This window comes from Arabidopsis lyrata (assembly GCF_000004255.2).
Source record: "Arabidopsis lyrata subsp. lyrata unplaced genomic scaffold ARALYscaffold_1, whole genome shotgun sequence".
NCBI classification, from domain to species: Eukaryota; Viridiplantae; Streptophyta; class Magnoliopsida; order Brassicales; family Brassicaceae; genus Arabidopsis; species Arabidopsis lyrata.
Window position 1 is genome coordinate 28,627,252 of NW_003302555.1, and position 12,170 is coordinate 28,639,421.

Genomic DNA, 12,170 nt, shown 5'->3' on the forward strand with positions numbered 1-12,170 from the left:
GGCTCATCGATAAATGTAACGATGGAGGTAACCGCGATGCAGTCACTAATGGGCCTGCGCAGAAGCCCAACAACCATATTAGCAGAGATGTAACAAGCAATGATGGTGGTGGCTACATTGTATATCCAGCGGCTGCGTCTCTCCCTACTTTCTCCGACTCCGGCCATCACGGCGACAATCATTAATCATTAATCTGGAACAAAATTAACTTAATTAAGTGTAGACTGACTTTCAATCAAAACCATTTCCTTGGAGCAATGGATCATCGATTAAAAGAGCACATTGGCAAAATACTTTCATCATCAAATCCACATAGCTGATGATGCCTGTTATAATTTGGGTATATTTTTAATTATTGTTTCTATTGGATTATTTCTTTTTCAATATAGCTATATTTCTTAATATTATCAACTTAACACAACTTACCAGTAAGTTTTCTCATGTGTTCTGATTGATTTTAAGTTCGGTCTAATTTACAAAGAATGTCATTGGCATTTATTATTTACTTTTACAAAATTTAAATAAAAGATATTAACCAAACAATATCTTGCCTAATTTGTTTCTAAAAATCTCTACACAATCTTTCCATATATCTTCAAAAAATAATTATAGCAAATATTTATATTAACATTTTGCATAGTAATAAAAATACTAATTTATAATAATCAAAATATTCACATAGAAAAATCATATACACATACAAGAAAAAAACTATATATGTCATCATTTAAGCCGTTGTTTTATTTAAATAAAATAAATACACAAAAACCTGAAATCGTATATTTTATATGATAAATTTAAAATACATATTAGTAGTATAAATTTAAAATCATTCAAAAAACGGTATACCACGGGTGAGATCCTAAAATTATTGGATTTTATTACAATAATAATTTATTTTATTGGATTTTATAACACTAATAATTTAGCTAACGGATAATATAGACGGGTTTATATGGAATGACGTGTTTGGGTCGATATTAATAAATAACGGTATATCACGGATGAAATCCTAAAATTAGCAATCAAAATAAAATTATACAATCTTAAACACAAAATAAAAGAAACAATATTAACAAAACAAATACAACTGAAAAAATTTAGTTATAAAAAACCGACCCACGGTATACTTCGGAGTCAAATATTCAAAATTTTAAAATCCACCATACCATCGTTACTTAAAAAATGTATGTTTTCGTATCTATACTTTAAAAGTTGAAACCAAAACAATAGTAATCATACACTAAATAATACATAGATAGATATCTATATTTAAAAATGCAAATTAATATGATATATCTTCAGTTAAACTTTAAAAATAACATTATATTTTTCTTAAAATATAGCCCCGCGGTGTACCGCGGGTTAAATTCTAGTAATTTTACAAAGAGGATAACTCGAAATTGAAAAATCAATAATTAATCAACAAAATTCAATCTCAACGTTATTTTTTTTTTTATTTTAATAAATCACTACCGGTAACATTAGTCTTAGTTAAGTAGTATAAATTAGGGCAATCACAGTATTGCACCAAATTTACCAATGACATCCCTTAACTACACCGTTAGCCCAAAGTCCTTATGCTAATCCAAATAGAAAATAAATAATAATTTCTGACCAGAAAACAGATAATAGATAAGATAATGAGTATAAATACGGTTGCGTTGGTTAGAAGAAAACGTGATTATTTGAAAGTTTATACGATTCTTGTTTTCTATTCCAGAGAGAGAGAGAGAGAGAGAGAGAGAGAGAGGGAGAGATCATGGAAACTCATTTTATTATTCTCATAGCCTTTGGTGGGTTCTTTGTTTTGATGGGAATATTGGTGTGTATTTTGGAGTCGGGGAAGAAGGAGACTGTCACTAATTATGGAGGGTCTGCACAAAAGCCTAACAACCAGAGAACCAGAGCGGTAAGAACAAGCAATGGTGGCTACATGTTTTATCCAGCTGCTGCGTCTCTCCCTACTCTCTCCTACAATCACCGCCACCATCATGCCGGTGGCCATCACGGCGGACATCATGGCGGTGGTGGTTGTGGTGGTGGTGGACATCATGGTGGTGGTGGTGGTGATGGTGGTGGTGGCTGTGGAGGAGGAGGATGTGGTGGCGGCGGAGGAAGTTAATCACACAGCTAACAAACATTGATCACAGCTAACGAGCATTTATCACTTCAGTCTTACACAAGCATTGATTAGTCTTAACCTAACTAGCATTGATCACACACAAAGCGTCAACATGATGTAGACAGTTTACTAAACAACAAACAAGCATTTATCACAACTAACAAGTATTTATCACATATCTTTACCTAATAAAAACCCACTCAATTCAGTCTTAACCAAGCAATCTTAACCATTCAAGAAACTTAAATGTCTCAACCAAAAGCTAAGTAGACAGTCGATCTTAACCATATAAGGAAGAAGAATTACCTTAATACTAGCTAAACTCAGTTGCCTTTGTTCTTTGATGATATTGAGACTCATTTAGATGATGGCCTAACGGATCAAAGAAAAGAAAAAGACACAGAAGACTAATATGATATGTGTTTAAGTAGGGGTTTCTTAAACCAGAGAGACACAGAAGAGAGATGATTATGAGGGAAGATCTCTTCATAAACATAAAAAGATTAATACATGAAACAAAAGTGTTGTTTAACCCTTACATCTATATCACTAGTTGGAAGATAAAGCCCTGTCATGTATGACCCAAAAACCTCAACCTGCAACAGAGAACAAGCAAGAATTAGAGATTGCAGTTTTCGAATCTAAACAATATTCAGAGAGAGACTGAAGCAATTACTTATCGAAATCAAGCAACAATGCCTAATTTCGTCTTCAATCATCGCTAAGAACTACCAACAGAGACTAACCAATAATTGACACGTATGCGAGTCTAAATCTGATCTAATGTCCAAAATTGTAACCGGATCTATTGATTTTACTTAGTTTTGATTTATTTTTTGGACTTTTTGTCTTTTAGACACCCATTTGGATCCGTCGATGGAGATGCTCTAACGATTTCTAGTTAGATGATGCTGCTATAGTTTGGGTAGATTTTTTTCTTTATTTATTATTTTTCTATTTTCTATTGGATTTAATCTCTTTTTCTTTTCTCATTCGATTTTGTTGGACTGAATATTATCTAAATAGTTATACAGTATATCAAGTGAAAGGTAAAGATAATGCTGAAGCTGATCCAACCATTTTTATAAGTACTGATATTTAATTTTATATTATTTTATACCATTTGGAAATTAGAATAATCATGATAACTTGAAAATAATTTAAGAAGTTACACAGCTTATATATTTAGCTTTCAAAAGCATTATACGTACTCAAATAAATTGTAACATGCATGTAGCGTGTTAGTTTATATTAGGGATCATTATGTACTTCGTGTTCAAATCCGCTTAAGTACATGTTTTTGAACAAAGAAAAATTAAACAATTAATGAAATACGTGAGTATTTACAAATTATTAGTTTTCAAAGTTAGATATCAGCTAGCACTCTATATATGTTTTAAGATTAAAAGTTATATATTTTCTTAAAATTGTACAAAATTTCTATATAATTTAATAATTTGCAATATATATATATATATATATATATATATGTGTGTGTCTTTAATTTAATTACAAATCCATATTAAAATACGATGTAAAATAAAAAATTCATGTATATGTTTGTTTCATCTCTACAACTTGCACACACAAACCCAAATTATAACATCTTTCATATTTCAAAAGCAAATACATATAAATCATATATCTTTAAACGAAACGGTTAAAGTGACAAGTCGTGCGGTGGCAGCCGCCTAGACGCTTCAGCAACAACCACCGGTAGTGCTCTCTTTCCGGCCGTCGTTCTGACTCTTTTGGTAACGAAAGTAGAAAAGACATAAGATGAATATTATCAAGAATATCACCGCAATCACTATGTCCATAATCTTCAAAGGAGTCATCAGATTTTGTTTTACTTGAGTTCTATATTAAGATTTTGATTCTTATAGAGAAATAATAATCTCTCTGTCTCTTGCTCTTTATAGATATGTGTTCATATTATATACAATAAGTTTTTTTGGAGGTTGTATTTTTGAGACTTTGTATTTGGAAGTTGTTTCGATGACTTTTATTTTTAATTGTGATAATAATTAAGGGAGTTGACAAAAAAATGATAATAATTGAGGGAATTTAGGTTTGACAAAATGTGCCACTAAACTAGTTGAGAATTGTGATTTAACCATTCTATCAACTTGTCTAAGTCTTTGGCTTGTAAATTTCTTGTTAAAAAATATCCAGCAATTTTAGAATATTTTAATGGTTTGACAATATATCAATCATATATAAGAGCATGAAGTAAACTAATTAACAAAAATAATTTCCTAATTAGTGGTATACAGTTGTAATGGTTAAGGGAATTTTAATGGTTTGCAAACTTCACATGGATGGAATTGGTTTTTAAAATATAATATTTATTCAATATTTTCACTACGTATCTATATTGCTCTAAAGTGCATGTGTTTATTTATAAGTTATCGGTTATCTATTGAAAATAACATGTGAAAACAAAATATGGGATTATATATACGGTCATCAAATCTTATAAAAACTGCTATGAGCAGATTGTTAAACAATGGTAGATCCATAACTTCAGATAATCCATTAATAATTTGTGATATATCGAACTCATAAAAAAAATGGATATTCAGAAGTAAACATTTAAGTGTTAACTAGTAATAAGAGAATTTCAATCAATTTTCCCGGTTAAATTTTCTGTGGAAACAACCTTAACTTCTACATATTGTAGTGTAGTACACAAGCACATGTATAGACGATTTTGCAGAAGTACGAACTCATAAACAATCTATGATACTTCAGAACAAATACAATTCAACAAAGAACTTGTATGGATAAATATATATACATATCCCAGCAAAAGTATTGAAATCACAAGTTACCACGCACGGTAAGATTAAAGTCAGCCGCCGAAATCGCCACCGTAACCGCTGCCGAGACAGGCGATGCTTTCCTTGCCATCCTTCTTAGCTTTGTGGTAGAGAAAGTGAATGAGCCATAAGATGAACAAAAACAAGAGAAATGCCCCAAACACTATGAACAGAATCGCCACAGGACTCATTTGATTAACTTTTTTTATGTTAATTTCTTCTTATCTGTGAATTTTGTTTTTCACTCCTCAGATAAGGAAACAACAAGATGTACATATATATAGAGATGATGACCCTTTATAAAAATCTTTTTGGCTTCATATTTAAAAGTCATCATTTTGTTAACCATTGACTTTTGTGTTAGGTTGTATTTGAATTTCAAACGGTATATTCGGATATTAGTGTAGTCGTTACCTTTGGCTTTTATTCAACCCCAAATGGAGATGCAACTTAGACAATTTTTTAAGAAAAAAGGTTATTAAACCGAAAATTATATTTGGTCAGACCTCTGATTATTCATGAATCATGAACCTATATGTTTCTTGTTAATAGGTACAAACATAGTTTCATAAAAAGTTTTTACTGATTTGATCAAGTATTTGTTTCAATGTGATTTATTGTTTGTTTATTTTATTTTATATGTTTTCGTAGAGATATTAATATGTTTTCGAAAAAACATATATAGACAGTAATCATGTGACCAATTCATACCTGGATCACAATCATGTTGATTCAATCAACCGGTACAATAAGTCCATTTTTTTTTTTTGGTCAAAGTCCAGTTTATTATAACCTTAGTTGATATAGTTTAATACGCACTCCAACTAAGGGTATCATTTGGAAGAGTTACAATTTCTTTGAAATGTTATTATATGGTCAATTACCATCACCAATAGTTACATGAAGTTTTATTAATTCTCTAACATCAACTAGATTGCGTTTGGTATTAAAGCAATATAGTAAGTTAGTAACTGTCTTCTTGTAATGACTCTCTCGCAACTTTTCTTGTTAAATAGACATTCCGAGTAGATTTTTCGTATGTATGACGTGTTGGGTAAACATGGGAGAAAATCATTCCTTCGAACTCAATCTGTCCTTAGAGCGAGTTTGACCTTCAGACAGAGAATGTTTATGGGATTCTTATTTTTTTGAAATCATGATCATTTGCTAAAATAGTTCTGTAATATTTTTGAGATAATGATATATAGTTTCATTAAATATTTTCAAATTTTACATAGATTACATACAAATAAGAATCAGGATAATATGGTTTCCACAAAGAGAGTAGAGTTTAATGAGCATTCAATAAAGACACACAAAGGTTGTTGTTGGTGACATCAGACGCCGTCGTCATAGCCGAAGGGGAGACAACTGGTTCTTATCTTGCCACCATCTTTCTTAGTTTTGTTGTAGAGAAAGTGAATTAGCCAAATGATTAAGATTTAAGAAAACTGCCACAAAGAATATAAGCATAATCAATTTCCCCATCGTTGATCAATCTAATAGTCTTCTCTCTTTCTTTTAATTAGTTCCTACTAATTATGATTTGATTCTCATACAGGAAAACATCAAGATGTATGTATAGATATAGATGTAGATAAACAGATGCTACTTGTGTTAAATTATACTAAACTAGATCCTGACCCGCACGTACGTGCGGGGTTTCATATTTCAAAAACATTTCTTACAAATTTTCATACAATATAGATTATTTTATTGTTTTTATGATGTATATTTTAGTGTATTAGATCTAGATCCACATGTACGTGCAGAGATATTTTTTTTAGAAATTGTTATATAGATTTTAAAAATATAAAATATTTTGTTGTGTTAGTGAACTTTGTAATAATATAGATATTATAAAGTTAGAGTAATGAACGAAATTTAGTTGCGTTAGTGCATAGTTATATTTTAAGATTCGGACCTACACGTACGTGTGAAATTGTATTTAATATAAAATTAAGATATTATTTAGTTGCAAAAGTTAAGTGATGTTACGTTTTTATTTTCTAAACTATTCAAAACATTTCTAACTGTTTGATTACATGTGTTAAATAGGATACATATTCGGTTTAGTTTGGATTATTTCATGTATATTAGCTAGGCGTAACTATTTTGGAACAAGAAACCTATCCCGTCTTGTATATGTCATAAATTTTTCGTCCCATAACCCGTCTCGTATACGTGAAATAAAAATATTACGGTCCCGTATCTGTCATAAATTGTAACTAAAAACGTACGTATAAGGTTATGTGTGTAAACAAATTTATTTTATATAGTGCTCATAACACAAACTCATACCAGTTGAGTATTAAGATTGATTTTTAATTTATGTTCCCCTGCCATCCCGTCTCGTAATTCTTATTCTCATTTCATTCCATTAAAACCATGTTCCAAATTCTTGTTTGCTTACTTTAAAATACCATAAAATACATACTGTGAGTTTTGCGGATTAATATATATGATGTTAAAGTTACAAATATTTTAACAAATTTATTAATGTTTCTTTCCTTAGCTAAATTTTGCATATTCTTCTTTTCATTGTTTAATCATAATTAGTTCAATATTTGGACTAAAAATAAAAGTTTTAGATACATCTATAAAAGGGATATGCTATTGCTGCATAATTTGTGTTGAATGCAAAATATATAATTAGTTTACATAATTTCAAAAACTGTGTGCAATATATTATGGATTTATTTAAGGAAGATCTGAGTTGAAAAGAAAAAAATAAGACACAAAATATTTCAAAATTAATATGTACATTCTATTGTTTAGATTTTTTCAAAAATTGCTCTAAACGAAAACCATTATGATAATTACTTAAAATTTATTATTATTTGAGTTTATTTCATAGTAAAAATAAATATTTGTTAATATTTAATATGGTTTTTTAGAAATTATGAAATAAAATTTCGTTTTATATTTCAAAATTTGTAATAAAAATATTATAACAAAACTGAATATTAAAATATTTGCATTTAATTTTTTACCAAATTTTAAATTCAATCTTAAAATCTTCCTTAAATAATATTTGCATCTAGTTATTATTTAAGGAAGATCTGAGTTGAAAAGAAAAAAATAAAACACAAAATATTTCAAAATTAATATGTACATTCTATTGTTTAGATTTTTTCGAAAATTGCTCTAAACGAAAACCATTATGACAATTACTTAAAATTTATTATTATTTGAGTTTATTTCATAGTAAAAATAAATATTTGTTAATATTTAATATGGTTTTTTAGAAATTATGAAATAAAATTTCGTTTTATATTTCAAAATTTGTAATAAAAATATTATAACAAAACTGAATATTAAAATATTTGCATTTAATTTTTTTACCAAATTTCAAATTCAATCTTAAAATCCTCCATTGATAAATCTTTTTAAATGATAGTTATTTTTAATTTTGAATTAAAATGATATTATTTTTATTTGTATTTTTGATATAGAATAGTCTATTAGGATTGGTTTAGAAAAAATCTTAGTTAGATATCAAATCTTAGTTTTTCAATTCCTATTGGTTAACAATTTTTAAAAAAATAATTTCAAATTTTCGTTTATAATTAATAAGGGAGAGAAAATTAGTTTATTTTTTTGGAAATTAATAAGTATTTAAAAGAATTAAACTATTTTTTATTTAAATATATTAATTTTGTGATTACTATTGTACTCTTAATGAAGTTATTTAAAAACACTAAAAACCAATGGCATTTTTTGTAATTCTTTACCCTTTATAAGATTATTTATTATCCAATGCTTCCCAATTAATAATATAGATTGTTGTTTGACTTATTTGTATTTCAATTTTAAGTACATGGACTCATGGAGACATCCAAAGTTGCACATATTATATTGTAACCAACAGTCCATATTCTATAATACATCTCATAAGTGTATGTTGTTTAGCTTATCTTGAAAGGATTGTAATAATAATTTCTTCATCCTCAAATTCTTGTTTTTGAATATCTACACAACCACACACACAATTCCTTCATCCTCGAACAATATTTAGGTTGAATATCCATTAGATTTGAATTCTTGTTTAAATTTAAAGCATATCTCAGAATTTACATAGCTGAGTAATGGATTAAAGCTTGACCAGCTTAGATTTTCAGAAATTTCAAACCAAATAAATTATCTCAAAAGTTGTTACTAATCTTTTCACACCAATAAGAAAAATGACTTTCAATAAGAGAAAAAGAGTTAAAATTTTCATTTTTAGTTTACTCTTAGTTAAACATTAATAAATTATTGTAAAAGAAAGAAAAAAAACTCTCACTAGATTTTAATCATTTACTTATAGAAAATCATGATATAGTTTTTGCAAATATTAAAAAATATACTCCAACCATGCATCACCGTTTGTGTCCAAGCATACTTGGATATCATCCAACTTATTATATAAAGAGAAATGTGTTGTAAACTGTGTTGTTCTATTGATTAATGAATGAGATTTCGATACATATATATACATGATGAGGGGAGACAAATCCCCATTGGGCTAGTAAACCCTTAAGCCCAAAAGCCCACTAAGTACAATATAGGCCGTCATAAGGAGAATCTTCAAGAACATGGGCATGGGCCTTCTAGGACATGGACATGGGCCTTCTAGAATATGCATAAGGTCCACGGTTATGGAGTCCATCCAACATGTGGTTTATAACAAAATGAAAGTTTATAAGAATATTAAGATTTTGTAAACCAGCATTTCATATTCACACGATCATTTATTCACCTTATGATACAATTTCCATCCTCACGAAAGTATAAATAATTTTACATTATATGCATAGATAATTATCAAATCCAACAATATACGGAACCCTTAACCTCCACAGCCGCCGCAACCTCCACAACCGCCGCCATCTCCTCCACCATCACCACCGCCTCCGCAACAACAACCGTTGTAATCATCGGTGGTTACAGCTGCAGCTACAACAGCTGTTGTGGCGTCATTTACTGTCAAAACAACAAGTCCTCCATCTTTTGTTCCCGTTACACCCGTTTCCAAATCTCGCGGCTGAGACAAAGGCTCTTTCTTCCTATGGGAGACACAGCCTATGACAATCAATGCGAAAATAACACAGACAGATACTGCAATAATGACATTAACAACAGGCTCCATTATTTTTTTTTGAATTTAATGTTAAATTATATTCAAAAGAAAAATAAACGTTTTCTACAACTTAATGCGATACAATTCGAATCATTTTTAAGACATTAAAAAGCAAACAGAGTCTTCTCTATATCTTTAAATATTTTTGTGAAAGTGAACTTGTACCAAAAAGATGGGAGAATAGTTTCCTTTTATATAGAAGGTTAAGGCATTAACCTATTTAGTTTTTTAAGATACACGAAATTGCAAAGGAAATTTCAATTTTACTAGCAAAAATTTAAATGGCGATTAGTCGCAGCGATCAGTCACGCGATTGCCAAACGAACAACATCCCGCGATTTTAAAATTGCAGTCGCAGTTACTGGCGATTATGAACCGAACATGACCTATGGATAGAAAGGAAATTTCGTCAAAAATCAGCTTTTGATAAAATATAAAACTATAACTAATTTAGAACAAAATTTAATTTCTAAAACGATAATTAATTTGAAACGAAAAGAGTATTGACAAAACTCCAACTGTCATTGTTTATATTCATATCGTTGGTGTCCATGCATGGTTTTTTTATCCAAATTATTATATATAAAAATAAAAGAAAGTTTCTAAGAAAACTAATATTTTGTAAACAAACAATTCATATTTACACGATCATTTCTTGACCTTATGATACAATTTCCAACCTCACAAGAGTTTAAATCTAACATTATATGCAAAGTTAATCACGAGATAATTCACACCCACAAACTATACGAAACCCTTAACCTCCACAGCCGCCACAACCTCCACAACCGCCACCATCTCCTCCAGCACCATCTCCTCCACCAGCATCACCTTCACAACCGCCACCATCTCCTCCACCGCCGCAACCGCCAGAACGTGCTGTGGTTACAGCCGCACCTACAACAGCTGTTCCGGTCAAAACAACAAGTCCTCCATCTTTTATTCCCGCTAAACCTTTTTCCAAATCCCGCGGCTGAGACAAAGGCTCTTTCTTCCTATGGGAGACACAACATATGACAGTCAACACGAAAATACCACAGGCACCTAATATAATGATGACATTAACAACAGGCTCCATTATACCTTTTTTTTTTTTTTTTTGTGAAACTGAACTGATACCAAAAAGATGCAAGAGTAGTGTCCTTTATATAGAAAGGTTATGAAATAAACCTCTTTACTTTCTTAAACATACACGAAATTTCAAAGGAAATTTCAGCATTACTTGCAAAAATTTAGACATTTTCTTCTTGATTATTTTTATATATTTCCAATGAAATTCCATAAATTTCAAATTGCTTTGCATTTTATTATTTACAAAAATATATACATTGAGTTTTTCGCTCACACAACTTCGTAGATGTTTCTGCTCACAGCTCATACCACCAGAATATTCATTCTTTATCGTGTAGAATATTATTTAAAATTATGATTTTATTTTAACTCTTCAAGAATTAGTACAGAGTTTTGATTTTGTCTATTAAAGGGTTTTCTTCTCTTTCTTGTTTTCGTCTTATACAATTTTTGTAGTGAACACTGTATTTTATTTGATGTAAGGTCAATGATAAAATGAGATCACCGTAATCGGTTGAATATTTGTAACATCATTCTACACACTATGGAGTGAAAAAATTTTGGTCAATACGAAAACGTGTGACTAAGTGAGAAATATTCGAAACATCATTGTCAGTATTATTTTAAACGGGTATTCTATTTTAATATTTGTGTGGGCAACCTAAATATTTTAGATATTCAAAGTTTTATAAAGAATGATGTGATTTCTGTCCGGTATCATTACATCATTATAACACGGGATTATTGTCTAAAATGCCATTTTTTTGGAAAAACTTACGAAAATGTCATTTTTTAAATAGTTTACGGATTTTGCTTTTTTTTAACACTTAAAAATGTACGTATTTATGATTTTTTTTTTTTGCAAAAATACGTATGTTATACCAAATACTAAACCCTAAGAGCATCTCCAAAGGCAACCTCAAATCTTCAAATATAAGGTTTTTGGTTCTCCAAAGGCAACCTCAAAACCTCAAATTTGAGGTTTCATCTTTTTTTATTTGCATTTTGGTCCTCATAATTATTTATATCT

At 29.6% G+C, this 12,170-nt stretch overlaps 2 protein-coding genes and 1 long non-coding RNA gene across 4 annotated transcripts; all 3 read right to left on the reverse strand.

The window, feature by feature from the left end:
• Positions 1-27: 27 nt before the first annotated feature.
• On the reverse strand, positions 28-3,220 carry LOC110224726. The gene is made up of 4 exons (XR_002329225.1): positions 2,872-3,220; positions 2,665-2,721; positions 2,432-2,497; positions 28-193 (listed from the first exon to the last, which is right to left on the reverse strand). It is a non-coding gene; the product is annotated as an uncharacterized LOC110224726 (long non-coding RNA).
• A 6,411-nt stretch (positions 3,221-9,631) lies between these two features.
• LOC9330511 (short stature homeobox protein 2) lies at positions 9,632-10,089 on the reverse strand. Of its 2 annotated transcripts, XM_021014155.1 has the most exons (2): positions 9,881-10,089; positions 9,646-9,840 (listed from the first exon to the last, which is right to left on the reverse strand). In XM_021014155.1, the coding sequence occupies exons 1-2, from the start codon at positions 10,076-10,078 to the stop codon at positions 9,754-9,756; spliced, it is 285 nt and encodes a 94-aa protein (XP_020869814.1). In that variant the 5' UTR covers positions 10,079-10,089; the 3' UTR covers positions 9,646-9,753. The 2 variants fall into 2 exon arrangements, with proteins under 2 accessions (XP_020869813.1, XP_020869814.1); XM_021014154.1 differs by having other exon boundaries at positions 9,632-10,089.
• Positions 10,090-10,673: 584 nt separating this feature from the next.
• On the reverse strand, positions 10,674-11,217 carry LOC9330512 (PE-PGRS family protein PE_PGRS33). Its single transcript, XM_002894405.2, has one exon. It carries the CDS (start codon positions 11,145-11,147, stop codon positions 10,827-10,829), a length of 321 nt encoding a protein of 106 aa, XP_002894451.1. The 5' UTR covers positions 11,148-11,217; the 3' UTR covers positions 10,674-10,826.
• Positions 11,218-12,170: the final 953 nt, after the last annotated feature.